General features: G+C 43.6%; 1 protein-coding gene across 1 annotated transcript in view; it reads left to right on the forward strand.

Moving 5' to 3' along the window:
• Ush2a (usherin) overlaps positions 1-17,580 on the forward strand; it is a 678,059-nt gene that overhangs the window by 529,807 nt on the left and 130,672 nt on the right. The window contains exons 52-54 of the mRNA XM_033762039.1: positions 198-352; positions 2,612-2,810; positions 17,107-17,214. Coding sequence (XP_033617930.1) covers positions 198-352; positions 2,612-2,810; positions 17,107-17,214 — 462 coding nt within the window. The remainder of the gene's footprint in view (positions 1-197; positions 353-2,611; positions 2,811-17,106; positions 17,215-17,580) is intronic.

The following is a 17,580-nucleotide window of genomic DNA, read 5'->3' on the forward strand; positions in this document are numbered from 1 at the left end:
TGACTTGATTATGTCAAGAATCCATTCCTCTATGATAGTATAATTAAGACCTGGTCACATATAGTGATATGGTAACAAATTAAAATTAAATATTGCTACTATATCTTATTTCTCAGGGACACTAAGATGTATAAATTATTTGCAAATAGTTAAAGTTATACAATATTCAACTATAGCCATTTCTCTGTACCTTTTAGGTCCTATTATTTACTATATTCTCCTTCGAAATGGAATTGAACGTTTTCGGGGAACTTCTTTGAGCTTCTCTGATATAGAGGGAATCCACCCATTCCAGGAATATTCCTACCAGCTGCAAGCTTGCACTGCAGTGGGCTGTGCTGCCAGCCCCAAGGTAAGGGCTAGGAGGGATTTTTTTCCAGTGACGGAGAGGGCAAGGTCCCCTTCACAGTGGTGCTGAGTGGTATGTTCATTGTTCACTTGCCTGGGTGCTAATACTTCACATCTGCAAGAAGAGATCACTATAAGGTAGATTTATCCAAATATCAATATTCTATCAATTAAAAACAAGTAAGATATTGAATCAGTATCTTCTCTTTCATACTCTTTAAGCAATTATTTTGGTGGTTGCTACGTAGGGTTTGGTATGAATGATTTCTTCTCAGCCAGATGCACTGAGGCTGAGTCTCAATGTAAGAGTGTTGAGAGGTGAAGGGGACCTTCAGGAGGAGTTGGAATGATGAGGACCTGCCTTCCAGAAGAGGTGAATCGCTGGTCTTGCGGAGGGGTGAGCTCTTGCTGTTATGGAACTACATTAGTTCCCCCCCAGAGCGGGCTACTAAAGACCCACCTCTGGGTCTTGTTTCTTTCACATAAGCCTTTCTGCATGTCTATTTCCACCATGAGCTGAAATAGCACAAGGCCCTCATTGGGTGCAGCCACAGATGTTGGACTTCCTGACCTCCAGAACCATGAGCCAGAGATATAAACCTCTTTTCTTTGTAAGCTTACCCCTGTCATTCTATTATAGCAAGAGAAAACAGAATAAAGCAGGGATGACCTATAAATCCAGAATCATTTTCAAACCATTCTTCAGGTGAAAAGAATTTATATTTAAGCATTATATCTGCAAACAATGCCTGCTCTTAAAAAACAGAAAAGAACAAAAGAGTTTAACATAGAAAATAATTGCTTGTAAGGCCTCAGGAGTATCCACAGAAAGAAATAATGAAGACGTGAACTTGGGTGCCAGGGGTCAGAAAGGAAAACATCAGAAAGATGCAGCAGAGAGCAGGGAAAAAATCTCCCAGGACTTGATATCAACTTTGTAGAGGAATAATGAGAAGGTCTCAGGGATGTTTTCAAAACAACTGGCCTGAGCAATTTGTGGATATGGTACCATTCCTCAAGCAACATTTAAGAAAAAAAAGTAAAATTAAATTTTTAAAGTAAAAATATGTAAAGACAAGAAGCCAATAGGGCAGCAGGAGAAATTATTATTTTACATGAAAATGTTTGATCTGATGCTGGATTAGGTAACTGGAATTTTCTGGAAAGGTCTATTCAGGGAATTAAAGCAATGAGTTTAAATGTGGTCATGGAAAGAAACTCTAGAGGGAGACAAAAGCAGAACCCCACGTGAGCCCTGGGGAATGCCAGGAAATGAAGAAGGAAGCTCCCACAAAGAAGCTAGGGAAGAAACAAAAGTTTAGGAGGAAAATAATGACAGAGCATGTCACAGAAGCAGTCTGAAAGGAAACACATAAATTCAACAGCTCTGGTTCTTTCACCGTTAAGAGAGCAGCGTCTTTTTGTAGAGGGAGGAGCCAAATGAGACCCCCCCAGTGTTCGGCCACAGGGGCCAGGTGCATGTTTGTCCCGAAGATGCCCAGGGCCCTCTCTGAGCACACAGAGCCAGACAGCAGCTGACTCAAAAGAGATCAGCCGAATGATTCTTGAGTCATTCTGTGCTTTTTACACAGATCCAGCTCAAATCTAGATGCCAAAACAATTGGCTAAAAAGGAAAAAAAAAAATGCAACCGATGTTTGTCCCAAACTACACTTTGACATTCTTGACTCAATATCTAAGTGATCTTTCATTGTTTTCCTTCTCGTTTGCTTCTTTTTTTTGGATGCAGACTAAAATCCACCCTAGTGTCACCGCAGCAGAGCACAAAGGTCTCCCCATTTACACTGTTTGAAGCTTATTATGTGCAAGCGAGTTGGGATGTAGGTTTTGCTCCATATTTACGGGTGCTTAACATGTGCAAAATCAGGCTGTTAAAATGCAAAGACACTGATGGGCCATATGGAAGAGAGTTGCCAAGAGTTCTCTGGGAAGACAGCCTGCTGGCCAGATCTCCTTGTTTAAACTGAGGGCTACACTCCGCCGGACGCCCTCAGAATTGTTGCTGAACCTGTTGTGATAAATGGTAGTGGCAGACTTAGGCGTTGTATTCAAGGTCAGATTTCATTGTTTAAATAGAATAGGAGGAAAAGAATAAAAAAGGGAGACTGCTTCTCCAAGCCTGTGCTAATGATATGCCAGGCCAGACGGGGGCAACAACATTTTAAAACAAAAGTGACATTCCTATTGATCGGGATACCGGTGTCCTGTTACCATTCATTGCTGTTTAATTCCTGTGCTTCCAGGTAGTCCTAGCTGCTACCCAAGGGGACCCCGAGAGCGTGGGGCCCCCCAGCGTCCCAGCCCTCAGTGCAGAAACTCTGCGTGTAAGCTGGAGCGTCCCAGAGAAATTGAACGGCGCCATTAAAGAGTACCAGCTCTGGCAGGGGGGCAGAGGTCTCATCTACACGGACACCGCTCGCGGGAGACAGCGTACGATCACAGGTGAAAAAAACAGAAAAGCGACTGGAGGAGTCTGTCACTGTGTGGAGGGGTCGGGCGTCCCAGGGGGGTGTGCTGATGTATGAGGTCACTTCCAAAGGACGTGTGCTCTTGACATATGGTCAGGGCCCACTTATCCATGCTAATAGAGGAGCCCACACTGGCAGCAATAAGCCTCAACAGCAGATAACTTCAGAAATAATTTATATTTGGCTTTGATATGCAGGATGAGTAGGGGTTCTGCATCAGTATTAACTTTTCTTTTTTTTTCAAACAAACAGTAAAGTGCATTTCATTCCCCAAGGATATCCTCCTATATAACGGGACTAGGACAGCCAAGAATGTATGGAAAGGCATGAAAAATCAGCTAGACACTGATATATGTCCACAAAGCAGGAAATTCAGGCACACAGCTAGCAGACAGTTGACTGGTTCGGACTCTTATTAATGTCCATTAAAGTAATTGTATTTTTATTTTGTAATATAACATTGTTTATTATAATTAACTTTAATAATGCAACATTAGAACAGCACAACAGTATCATGTTGGATAATTGTTCGTAATGATGATTATTAACATGCGTGAGCTGGGATGTTACTTTGGAGAAGAAAAGATGTATTTTCTGGAGCAGCAGCGGCGTCTCTTCCCATACTAACTGCATCCCTGGGTTGGGTTGGAGTTGCAGACTTCTCACTGCCTGTACTTTAGGGCTTGGTTTCCCCCTGACCCCCTCAAATATAGCACCAAGGGAGCAAGGACCTGAAGCAACTTGTACCGTCCTGTACCAGTAAGTCTGCGAATAATCTTCAACACGGCGGCAACAGGAGCTAATGGATGATTAGGGAATAAATGGATTCCACTCGTGCCGAAGTCAACCGGATCCCCGGCCATGTGCTGAGTTGGCTGTCTTCACAAACCTTCGGGGTAGGGAGCAGTGTCACCTCCTCTCAGTTGGAAAGAATACTTAGAGACCCTTCCCTGGGTCTGTGGGGTTGTCCCGATTAGTTGTGAAAGTTGAGAAGCTGAATGCACATTTTTATCTGGGAACATTGCTTTTCTCCTCTCCAGGGCCTCAGCTAACCCCGTGATCATGGGTGTGGGGAAATCCCTCGCCAGGATTTCACATGATCACATTGGGTTCCTGCGTCTTCCTAACAAGTGATTGGAACACTGTTGTCCTCTATATTAAACCCTTGCCTTTGTACGGAGCTTGTCATTTGAAAGACGCATTTGCATTTAGGCTCCTTTGTTTCTCGTCCCCTCCTCCCAAGTAAGGGACATTATGTCAACCATGTCTGAAGGCGGAGAAGGAGCTAACCCACTCGGTGTGTCTCCGGTGTCACTCCTCCTCTGCCTCTTGGGAAATCAAATTCCATTTCACGACCAAAACCAAGTCCCACACTGGCTGAGTCCTGGGCAGCGCATGAAAGCCTCTGAGATAAAGCTGCTGCTTCTGAGTTGGGCTCAGAGAGTGGAGAAGAGCGTGCCAAAGGCTTCCTGCAAATCCGGTGCAGTGGGACCTACGAGAAGACTTTGCACTGGACTGAGGCAGAAATCACACAAAGGACTAGGCATACGCAGGGGATGCTAACTAGATATTACAAAAACGAGGTAATGCACAATAAGATTTGTACCAGCAAAGAATCCACAATTAGCCAAGGTCCATGGCTAAAGAAATGTCTTCTTGTGGGATCTGTCTATTTAACTGGCATTGGCTTTGAACTGTTGCCAGTGATTTTAGTTTGCATTTTTTAGAAACCAGCATTTGTACACCAAAGGACCAAATTCAGCTATAATGTTGGATCTGATAGCCTTCCTGGCCTCATTAATCATTAAATAACTGCCAAGATTTTTCTTTAAATTTCTTCCCTCTACCAGTTCTTTCTTTGTCATTTTCAATCAGCATTTTCAGTCATGGAGGATTGCAAATACTACATGCCCTGATCCCAGATATCTTCTTTTATTGTGATAAATATTTTAAGGTCTATGCCCACAATTTTAATTTTTACAAATCAAAACATGGAAAACTCTTTTAGGAGTCATTGGATCTATTCCTCTACCGTGTTTTAAATACACCTAGATTGTATTTCATTTGGCAAAAAAGCCCTAAAAATAGCGATTTCTTTGTTGAGTGAAAAAATAAACTGTCATTCAGCCAAACTTCACCAAGTACAGAGCCTTCTATAATCAGTTCCTACGGGACAGGAGCAGCACCCAGCATTAAATAATGTAATACCTGAGATCTGCGTAATGTTAGGCTTTTATCAGCCAGCAAAAATTCAGTTGCACGGTTAGCTGACTGACCAAATGCAGTACCAAAGTATTTATGATGTGAATGACTGTTTTACTGAGCTCATGGAATGAACTAAAATTATCAGATTAATTTCCCATCGCATCTCAAATGTTTGATGACAGGGCTGCCTGCACCCCCTAGCGTGAATTGTGGATTTCCTGGTTGTTTCCAAAACCTTGGCGTTCCCTGAGCAGCAGAGCACTAATGAAGTTGTAGCACTAGCCTTCCCCAAGCCTGAGAAATCCAGGCCCTTGGAAGCGACAGGAGGGAAAGGCTGCACCTTGCCTCGGCCCCATTGTCTCTGCGCTTGTTTTTAATTACCTCGGAGCTTTAGAAACGTGATCCCATAAATGCTTTGTGGGAATAGCAGAGAAGGTACTCATCACGCGAAATCCATAAATTGCTTATAATCCTCTCAAGATGTTTTAAAAAAAAAAAGCATTAAGTGATTGAAGGCAGGAAGTCCTCGGTTAATTATTTAGAGGTGTTATCAATGCTTTAAGTAAACCGAGGCGTTCTCTGCCATCTCACTGAGCCAAGGCCCCGCGGGAGCTCGCAGAAGGGACCGTCATTTTCTCATGTTCGCTAATGCAAACAGCGCGTGGCAGCCGGTCAGTAAGGGCCCAGTCTGATCATCCGTCCTAAACACCTCGCCAGCTCCGAGGCCAGTGTCGCGCTGTGGGTTAGCACCGCACTGCGCACCAGCCTTCAGCGTGGGCCCCGGGACAGAGCAGAAGGGAAGGGGATTGACTGAGTTATTAAGGCTGCTGGGCAGAACAAATGAATTCACTGCATTCTCTTTGGAAGCAGTTATGATTTGGACCTTGGTGTCTGCTAACTGGGGAAATGGCTTCCCAAATAACAATTATTTGGGGGGAAGGGGTACCAGGGATTGAACTCAGACCCTTGTGCTTGTGAGGGCAGGTGGTGGAACCGCTGAGCTAAACCCCTGGTCCCCAAATAATTAATTAAAATTGTTGATCATTGAATTTCATGGAGACCCACCATGAATTTAGCAAAGAGAGAACAATTTACCTTCCTTTCCTGTCCTCTTAGGAGTTCATGAAACCCCCTTAGTGCTAAATAACATACGCCCTAGCCATACTGCCTGTAGGAGGAACTAAGGTTGCATCAGGCACCCTGCCCATCCATCCCCTTTGAAAAGCAGAAAGCATAGTTGGATCAGCAATATATCCAGATGTGGAGATTCCTTACAACAGGATTTCCCCTTATAGAAAACTCCATACTTCCTCCTTTAGTATCTTCCCTCTTGCAGGACCTATTACATTGTATTGTAATTTTCTCTGTTGTTGTCTCTTTCCCTGACTATGATGTAAAGCTTTTGAAGGACAGAAACAATAGCTTCCTGTTTGTCACTGTGTTCCTAGTGCCTATCACAATATATGATATGTTCAAAACTGTGTCTCAAATTAGTAAATATCAGTAAACTACAGTATCTAAGTTGTCATATTCTGTTCTTATTGTTATTAACAACCCTGTTGACAAAAATATCTAAGTTGCAGATGGACCAGCTACATCATTAGCAGAGCTCTTAGCTAAGTGAAAATTCAGGTTCCCCTGTTCCGAAATTATTAAAAATTTCAAGACAGTGAACAGAACCTTGTGTTACTCCTGTGTGCTTCTAAGCATGGGACCCTTTTTTTTAAGGCAGGTAGCGGAACTACTGAGCTAAATCCCCAGACCCATAGGACCCTTCTTGATTGCTCCGCCTGAAGTGTGTGAAGACAGCTCTGCAGTCTGGATTTCAGGCCATTTCTTTAACTGAGACAGGAAGAAAAGTCAGATGGAGGCCATGTAGTCAGAGCAGCTCTGGAGTTTCTGGAGCTCTGTGGATCGCTTTCACCTGTGTTTCCATCTGTTCCTTAACCCCTGATCCCCAGTACTGGATCTCTGAGAGCAGACATGACAACTAATCATATTTTCATTTTTCCAGTTGAAGAAAACTATTTTTATATGCATATCACAGCATTCTCCTCCTTCCTTTTCTTTAAACCTATTGTAGACACAAGGTTGAAGCCAAAATATTATAGTCAACAGCTGCCTGGACACTCACTTTTAAGAAATAAAACATCCTTCCTGAAATCCTAAACCTCTCAAGGTTTTTGGCCTGGGAAATCACTAATTTTGTTCTGTTCCAGTGGTCCTAGCCAGCCTCTTATCTCTGCGGCAACCGCTTTAATGCAAAATCTTGTAAGAAAAGAAAGCTGCCAAAAAGTGCAGAGCAGAGGCCTCAGTTGGTTGCACTTAAAATATTGTCTTAGCTACTTTCTCATAGCTGAGGCACAATACCCAACGCCTGCAGTTTAAGAGGGGGAAGGTTTATTTTTGCTCGCATTTTGTGGCCGTCTCAGTCCACAGTCGGCTGTCTTTAAGGCAGGGAAGGGTGGTGGAAAAACCTGGCAGAGAAGAAGGAGCTCTCAGCATGGCAGGGGGGTAGAAGAGAAGGGTCAAAGGAGAAGGAAGGGGAGAGAGAGAGAGAGAGAGAGAGAGAGAGAGAGGCCTTCCCAGCCACACCCACAGTGAGCCGTTTCCCTCCACCAGGCCTCATCTCCCAACGTCACACCCAGCTATGGAGCCATCATGGGACTGACCCAGTATCACACACTCGTACTCCAACGTCACACACCCACGACCCAGTGTCTCCCGGAAGCCCTACCTATCAGTGCATGAGGCTTCGGGGAACGCTACGAATAAGCCAAATACTCACTAAAACCACAAGTAAAAGCCAGGAACTTCGTAACTATCTAAAGAATACCGTGATGTTGATCTGTCTTTGGAAAAAGAGTCTGCCAAAGAAACCGCTCATTCAGGAAGGCTTCCTTGGACGAATCTGAGGACTAAGATGGTAGGGGTTGAGGACCTGGAATTTCATATAGAATTTTAAAAGTAAGAATGCACATTTTCTTGTAGCGAGCAGTCAGAATTGAAATTTGTGGTGTTATCTCGCTGGCATTTTTAGTGCTCTGGTGTCCAGTTCGTATGCTGTTTCTCCTTAACTCAGAACAGTATGGGAAATGGGCAGTGTTACCGTTGCAGCCCGGGGAAGGAGAAGAAATTGGCATGGCCAGTGGAGTGTAGAGCGTGATGTCTGGTGCCATCCAAAAAGGAGAACATCAGCATGTGAGCTACAACTTCTCAATGAAAAGCTGTAAAAGATGTCATAATTTAAAGGTACCTTAAATGTCATGGTCCTTGATGCTTTTGTGTACTGGTATTAAGCATCTGAATTTTCCCATGAAATCAGATTCATTCAGTGAAGAAGTGCAGTACGGCTCTACCATTACAGCCAAGATTGCCAGGGCATGCTGGAAGTTCCTGAGAATCTCCCCGAGTGGGGATGCTGCAGAGGGGGTGACTCAGATCTCAGGCAAGTGAGGGGAAGGGAAGTGCCTTTGCCCTTACAGCAGAGATGGGCCAGGCCACGCATCCACCTGGTGTGAACTGATTCCAGGACGGATTCAGTGCCCGTAAGGATTGTCATTTCCAAATTTGATAACAACCTGCTCTGATTTAGATCTAAAATGTCCCCCAAATGTCTCATGTTCAGAGATGGGGCCTTTGGAAGGTGACTGTCATATGGAGGCACTATATTCATCAGTTGATTCGTCTGTTGATGATTTCATAGATGAAGGTGCTATTGGCACATGGGGCCTGGTCAGAACAGGCAGGTTACAAAGGGGTGTGGCCTGAAGGGTGTTTTCTTATCCCTACCCTCCCTTCTCACTCTGCCTTCTGGTTGCCATGGATTGAGTAGCTCTCCTCTACCATGCCATGGGTTTCTGCCTTACAGCTAGCTGACCAGGGACCGAATGCCACCAAACCATGAGCCAAAGTAAACCTTCTGTCCTGGTGATGGGAAAGCTAACCAGTATACCACCCAGTGAAAACTGAAATAAAGGAGGCCTCTTAGCACTGAAACTCATCCCTGACCATGCTGAGCAAAGAACCATGAAATTATATTTTTTAAAATCAATTCCTAAAAATTGTGCATACTTATAGAGTGCTATTTCAGTACATACTTGCATTGTTTAATGTCTAAATGGGGATAAGCATATCTGTTTTCTCAACTATCACTCCTCCAGTGAAAACATTCAAAATCCTTTCTAAAAAAGCTTTCCTGAAATATACGTTACATTTTCTTTCTCGATAGCCATGCACTGTGCAATAGCTTCTTACTCCTAAGTATGTATCTGCTGCGTAACCTTTTGAATTACACATTCTTTAGGACTATTTGTGAATTCCCTAGAAAATAACAAATGACACCGTGGAGTAATTGGCTGAATGCTTTGCAGTAACACTCGCTATCTGAAATTATAATGGACAACGTGCCTTTTCCAGACTCTTTATCTGGGGACTAAAAATTAGAAGCAAGCTGTTCTTGATAGAGTGCATCAAATCTAGACATGGGTTTTGTTTGCCAAATCATATTTTTATGAGGCATAGGCAGACTTTCTGCAGTCTCTTTTTAACACACATTTACTCTCGAAAGTAATGCTACTTGGAAGTGTAATTGTAATGAGTTTGGTTACATGATGCCTCTTTCCTTTAAAAGAGAACACGATGCCCTGTGGGGAAATTCAGGTAATTTGCAGCCACAGTCATCTCCGCTGGACTGAAATGTTAAATATTTGGCTTTTCTCCATGCATTTGCCTTTCTTCACTCTACAACTGCTGTTTCCTACTCTTTTAATTCGATGCTGAGCCCTTGAATGATGTTTTCTTTTCTCCTTCTACTCTTCGACTTCAGGATTAAGTTACAGTCAGAATGGTTCCTTCGAGACGTCCCTTTATTTCCCTCTTCCCATCCTGATCAATTCACAAGTAGTTTTCCATTGGTGTGCCCTTTTCATTGCCTGATGCTAAAATTTCATTTATATCTCACTTTAAACACTACCAATAGGGGCTTACGTAAAATGACAGCAAATTCCAGTTGAAATGTACAGATTTTATTCAGTTTCACGGAACCGTATATATGAAAGTTCATTCGGTTCATGTAAATCATCCGTGCCTGATGGTGGCTGATACTTTACAGGGCACGTGGATCAAGCCCATTAGTAATCCAATCTTCTCAACCATATGGAACATACAAGGTCTAAAAAATAGAGAAGATGATGGATTTGGGTATAGTCTTTCCTCAAGTTAATCTGCAGCCCGATTAGCCAGTTTGTGCTCTGATGCCCGAAGTTTACGGACGCAGCAGCCGGGGTACCAGAAGCTGAAACCTGCCGTGGTCATGGTCAGCTGTTAGGATCCAAACTGCCTAACTTCAGATTGGTCTTCTAGCGGCTCTGCTCCTCCACCTCTGCATATAACTCACGGTGACATTCAAAATGGGAATACTGAAATGTATATTCCCACCTGGATTTTTTTATATTCCTGGGAATTTTGCTGGGCCTTGAGCTGCCTTGGTCATCATGGTCATGATAGGGCTAGGAAACCTGACCCAATTGCTCTAGGGCACATATCTGGGCCCCCTCTACAAGTGTCAGGCCTGGCCCACCGTTTCTTATCTCTGTGACCCCACACAAGGACCCCCAGAAGTCTTTGGTTGCTCCCTCTGTACACACACAGCAAAGCAGAGACAGGAGGCAGCAGGCGTGGGCGTGGGTTGTGTTAATGTCCACGGGGCTCACAGAAGAGGTCTGCTCATAGTAAACGCTCCTAGTAAACATTAGTGTATTATTCATGAAACTTAGTAACTTCTTTAAAAATGAATGTAATTCTCATAAAATATGTTTAATATACAGTCCGATAAAAGAGAAAAGCAGAACCACCACCAAAAACCCGTGAGTTATTTTTATTGTTTTCTTTTCGTTTTATACTTTTTGTCTTGAGTTCATGTTTGAACTAAATCTTTTAAACATGCCTCTTTCATTTTAAGAGTAGCGGCACTATATACAATTCCAATGTGTTGATTAAAAGTGCTAATGGTAGAAAGAGCTGCTGAAGTGGTTTCTACCATTTTTGTGTCTTACTGATGCTGTCTCATTTTCAGATGAATCTCACTGTCTTCAGCTACCATTCTCAGGTGACCCCAAGAACAGTGGGGCTGGTGGGGAAGCCATAGTTTTGTCTCTACCCCAGCCCGAACACTTACTCACAGTGTGAATATTCAATTATCTGACCTTCAGTTTTGCTATCAATGAGGCAGGAATAATTATTCCTGTCTTGGTGATATTCAAGGCACAACTTCAGATCTATCATAAGGGATTCATGTTGCTGTTCTTTCTCTTTCCCATGAGCTTTGACTACTTCTAGCTACTCCATAGGAAAGGCACCGAGGACAAGGTAAGAGGTGCAGCCCTGGTGCCCAGGTACGGCATGCATGGTCCTGTGTACAACATGTCCCTGAGAATTTTAAGGACAGCACCTTTAAAAACACTGTATCCTTCGAACACCCTTAACAAACGGGCACCTACTGGCTCCTAAAAGTAAAAAAAGTCAATTGCAGCCTTGAGGTATGGCCTCTTTCAAGGCTACCAAATGGTGTTTCCAGGATGCAGTTTCTTATCATTTCTGAGCTCTGCTTTGTTCTCCAGCTCTATGTGGTGAAAAGGAATAGCCAGCAGCTATAACAGAAGTCTGGTCCTAGGTCTAGGATTTGGGTTTATGTCCCACACTCAGTTCTGAGCTACTGTCACCCAAAGAGAATGTGGTGCCAGGTCTGTGCCTGGCTCGGTGTCCACCCCTCAGTTCACAGGGAACTAACTCTAGAGTAAGCCTGAAAGCCAAGCTGAGAGTGGCCAAGAGGCTGGTCCCTCCAGGGAGAGTTCCAGGTTCATCCGACTTTATGACTGACAGTGTTCCCCTGTGCATCTGCCTATGTAGTACATCATCTATCTTTATCCCTTCATTTTTGCTGGATGTTATTTATGACTGGGTGCCATTTCCATATCTTGGCTGTTGTCAGTAGTGCTGCGGTAAACATGGGAATGCAGGTGTCTCATCGGCATACTGGTACCAGTTCCTTTGGGTATAAAACTAGCAACAGGATTTCTGGATCATATGGTGGCTCTGCTTTGAGTTTGCTTGGAGGAGACTTTACACTGTTCTCAATAACAGTTGCACTGATTTGCACTTTCATTAACAATGTATGAGATTTCCATTTTCTCCATGTCCTCACCAGCATTTATTTATTTATTTATTTATTTGGAGTTAGCCATTCTAACTGGAGTGAGATGTTACCTTGTTATAGTTTTCATTTGCTTCCCCTGATGACTGATGCAATTAAGCATTTTGTTTTGTATTTGATAGCCATTTGTTGATATTTTTTTTCTTTTATGAGAAATGTCTATTCAGCTCAGGTACAAGACATTCCTTGTTTAACAACCAAGTTCTGTTCCTGAGATGATGTTGTTAATGAATCGGTAGCTAAATGAAGAGCTGTAGAGTATGTGCATACAATACTCAGAACAAAGAAGTGGTCAAAGGGAACTCCAACTTGATGACTTTGCCTTTGTTTGTATAACTCTTACATGCAGTGCTACCGTGTATTACAACACATGAAACTACAGTACTGTACGGTATAGTATAAGCAGCCAAAACATTACAGTACTATAGAAAATGACACCATAAGGCCACAGTGCTGCTTCTGTCCCTGCACTATAAATCTGAATGCCGGTTCTAAGCCCAAACAGCACTCCGTGGGAAGTCGGAACAGTCATTAAACAGGTTAGGTCCTTACATGGGGAATATCTGTGATTATAAGGTGTGATCAAAAACTAGAGTGAATATTTCAATTTAAAAATATTTGCTTTTCAGTAAAAGATAGATTGCCAGTAACCCCACCAAACACTTCCCAATACCTGAAGCTCATCCCTCCATTCCTACCACTTTCTTGAACAGCTGTAGAAAGTCCTGCTGCATGTGGGTCTGTCCCTGTGTTGTCTTCCGTGGCCTGAGGCAGCAGCATTCTGCCATTTTCTTGATCACACCTCGTAAAGACTCGAGGATGTGCAGAGTTGCTTCAGAAGATCACAAGAATGAGGAAGGAGTGTGTTCAAAGTGAGAGGAGGTATTTTCAGGGGCGTTGATGGCAGTGTGTCTTTCACTATAATAAGTTATTTAAATTTAAAAGTCATCCTATTTTTGCTCATGCCTCATAATATCCAATTCTAGTCTTCTGCATGCTAATACCCTGTTTTCTCTACACTATTTACTGAAGAACCTGTCCTTCTCATGTATATTTTGGTGATTGAATATGAAGAAGCACGTGGCTGTAGATGCACGATGTATCTCCAGGGTCTCTGCTCTGCTCCATTGTCCTGGGTGTCTAGCCTTGCGCCAGCACCACGCCGTGGCTCCGTAGTGTGTGTTGGGCGTGGGAGATGTGATACCTCCGGCTGTGGCCTCCCCTGGATCTGGCAATAATGCCTGAACTCCTCTACCTTCCATGCTGAGGCTCTCTCCTCCAAGCTGAGCTTTCCACACCCCTGAATTCCGCTACTCAATAACTTCAAGGAGAGCACAGTTCCGGCCACCAGCCCCGACCTCACCCTCTGCTACGCGAGCCTCCCCTGCCCCTCACCCCGCATCACCAGCTCTCATCTCCTGCAGTCCCTCCGCACCCAAATGCCCGGATGCTCTCTTGGCTCTGAACGCCTGCCTGACCTTGCGCGCTCTAAACTGAGGAGAGAGTTGCCGCTCCAGTCCCTTTAGAAAGATCTGTAATTTTGCTTCTTGTCTGCGTGGACGTTTCCCTTAACCTGCCAAGTGTGTCACATTCTGTGCTATGAAGTCAGAGAAAACTGGCTGTGTCACACACACGTTTGTTCCTTAGACTATTTCGACTGAGGAATCACTTAATTTTATGAGTTTTATTACATTAAACAATGAGTGCTTAAGGGGGAAAAAAATCACAAAACTAAAGTATTACATTTTTAATATTTATTGTTTATTGAAAGCATCCACATTTTTCAACACAGACGGTTTTTTGGTGTACAAAGTCTAGAAAAGAGCAACAGAAATAAATTCCATGTGAATGGCAATGAAAGTACCAGTATCACTCGAAGGAAAAAGATCTTTAATTCGATTATCTCATCTAGTAGTCTCCGCACAAGACAGCAGCACATTCCATACACACAATCGCTTACACTTATACTGACAGCCATGTATTTTGCTTTCCTGGCCTTTTTGTAGGACATACTTGACATCTCACTGGTCTTGCTATTTTGCCAGGAGGTTCTTATTGTAGTATACAACATGTGGTTAGCGGAAATATAAAATACACCTTTTTTGGGGGGGTACCAGGGATTGAACTCAGGACCTTGTGCTTATGAGGCAGGCGGCGGAACCACTGCGCTAAATCCCCAGCCCGTTAAAATATAAATTTTTAAAAGTATTAAATTATTCATCTGGTTACAAATACTCCCAGTTCTCTAACCAGCCTTTCTATACTTCCGTGGTGATGATTTCTCTCCCTCATACCTGTCCTGAAGATTTTTTTCAGCAGCTACTGCTTGTCTGAAGCCAGAGGAGCCGGACCACAAAAGGAGGAAGAGAAATGAAGGAGTTAATATTCAGGGGAAAGTTCTTGAGAATCAGCTGCCTCAAAACACAGCATTTCTTCACTTTTACCAACCATACGCCCCTCTGGTGTTCAGAACAAAAATCTAGAAAATGATTATTATGTACAAATGGCATTAATTTTGCTACCTTTTGCTAATATCCTGCAACTGGAGAAGAATCTCAGTGAAGAAGCTGCAGGCAGGGATGGCCGTGGAATTCTCAGAAGGGGTCTGTGTGTTCAGACCATGCTGCTCAGGGACAGCCTAGACCCATAGCTTCAGCAGCCGTTTGGAGATTTCTGTGCTCTTGCGCTTCTCTAAACAGTGACTCCCACCCAGCCCTGAGCACAGGAACCAGAGGAGGACACAAAAACACACTCAAAATGCCACCGACTCCTCCAGCGCTCGTGTTCTGAGAGAAGCGAGACATTCAGATGCATCTGGTGCAGTGAGTGTCAGGCTCCCCTTCCTCAGAGCGAGTGAAAGAGCTGTGGCGGGGCTAAGCCAGTTTCCCTCTGCAGCCTCTCACTTCCTTCCCCGGAAGGTCCCTTCCATTTCCTTCTGAGCTCTGTGTTTTGTAATCTTAGCACTTTCCCATGAACTTTTGCCAAACATACGTGGCTTGTGCATGCGTGGCTTAGATCTTTAGTCATATTCCTCCTCTGTGAATCAGGTGAGTATCAAATTATGTGAATCCTCCATAGTAACCAAATGGAAGGTTATAATCACGTAAGTACCTGCAGATGATTGCCGCGTTGATAAGGAAACACAAAGGACTCAAGCTCCATCTCCGCGTTGCCACTGCAGAACGCTGCTGCTTTCCTGGAGAGCCTGGCCCTGCTCCTGGTCTAAATAAACTAGATCATTACTTCTCTCGCTCATTTAACAAGCACCCCCTTCGTGCCTGTCATGTGCGAAGGTTACCGTGGTAGGTAGTCGCAGTCCTGGCCTCCCCAGAGTGTCCACCAGAGGAGGGAACAGAGCAGTAAATAAAGATAAGTGTAGAGTCAGAGCACACTGAAGGCGAGGAAAGAAGACAATCATCTCCGGAGATTACCAAGGGATATCCATGTTATTTAGATAGAGAGGTCAGAATCTTTGAAAATGTAGCCTTTGGGCAAAACTCTGTCTAAAGTGATGAGGTAAAATGCACACATGTGGAGGAACTGCATGCGCGTGCACACACACACACACACACACACGTACACACACCAAAAGAACAAAATAAATGAAAGTGTAGTTGCAAATTTACATAAAATATGTGTAATACTCATTGTATCCATGCTATAGTTTGGCATAATTATTTGACAGTTATACAGAATTATCATTTTGACTTTTTTAAAGCTTTGAAAGTACCTGAACTCTCCTAAGACTCAAAGAAAGAAATGTCTGTAAGTTTCGATATAGCCTTTGTTGAATGCTGCCAAATCTTATTGTTGCTTCCGCTAATATAAAATACTACTCTGGGTATCCCATTTCATCTTCTCATATAAGCTACATGCTATAGTGATTCCCCATTTTACAGATCAGTAGACCAAGGCAAAGAGAAGTTAAGTAACTCGTCCAAGGTCACCAGCCACGGAGTCGTGAAATATAACAATATACAACTTGGGTTGTAAATGGATAGAGTCATTCTCCTTCCCCGATAACTTATTAAGCAATTACTGTGCTGCATCGTATTCTAAATACAAAAGAAGTGACGAGCACTATCCTCTCATCCTCTTTTGCTTAATCTGCCTGTAAAGCCAGCATGTACCAGAAGTGCAAAGTTGAAAAATAAAAGTGTTAGTGTTAATATTCCCTGAGTGTAGCTCGAAGCTAGATGTTGGGTCTGACCTCCTTTTATTTTTTATGCTTCTATTCATACAAAAAGCATTTGCAGAAACTGGGGTGGGGAAGCCTGCAGAAGACTTAAGGGGTTTGATAAATGTCTGCAAAACTTTGAAGGACCGTCATGTGGAAAAGAAATTGGATGCGTTCTCTATGTCCCCAAAGGTGGAAGTGACAGAAAAATGTCACCACAATATAAGGAAGCTCTTTCACACCAAATAAGGAGAAGCCTAGAGCACTTTAAAGATGGCATGGGCTGTTCGGGTTGCTTAGGCAGATTAACTTCCTGGGTGACATCTACGGAGAAATCGGTGACGGGGTGGACGGATCACCAGAATGTTAAGATCTTTTGTGAGGCCAAGAATTTGTTCTTTGTATCAGTGAGAAATGAAATTCCTATTATTGCTTAACTGCTTATAAAGCTCACACTTTCACTAAAGAGAAAGTTGTGGGAGCCTGGGGTGCAGGTCGTGATGGAGCGTTTGCCTAACCTAACCTGCAGAGGGCTGGTTTCCATCCCAACATTGCAGGAAGAGAGCGTTGAAATTGTTTTTGGGTCATATCTCCAACTCTGCATGCTCCTCCAGGAGCTTGATCAATGATAAATAACCTCTCAAGGTTTGCTTCGTTTCCCCCTGTCCTGTCCAGGTCTGCAGCCCTACACCAGCTACAGCTTCACGCTCTCGACCTGCACGTCCACCGGCTGCACGTCCAGCGAGCCTCTTCCCAGTCACACACCACAGGCAGCCCCACAAGGTAATGAGAAACGCCCGTGTTTGGGGGGAGGAGTTTTCAGATGCCCTCAGAACCTGACTCCTCTAAGCTTTCTGATGACAGACAAGAAGGAATAAAGTAGACAGGTCCAAAACAACATGTCTGCTGGGTTTCCATTCCTCGGCTCTAAGCAGCCTGTCTAGGGAAGCTTGCTTTCAATTCCTCAAGCCTTTTAGATTTGCTTTTCTGGGGGAAGAATTCTTCCATACTTGGAGAGGAAGTTGTTTAAAAACTCAAAAGTTAAATATATTTCCAGATATTTCTAATCTGTAATCAGCACCGTGCTCTCCGCTAACGTTGGCTGAAATTGCCTCTGCCTTCAAGAGCTTAGCATACCGTAGGAAGAAC

This window comes from Fukomys damarensis, unplaced genomic scaffold, assembly GCF_012274545.1.
Source record: "Fukomys damarensis isolate Sample0158 unplaced genomic scaffold, DMR_v1.0_HiC HiC_scaffold_11, whole genome shotgun sequence".
NCBI classification, from domain to species: Eukaryota; Metazoa; Chordata; class Mammalia; order Rodentia; family Bathyergidae; genus Fukomys; species Fukomys damarensis.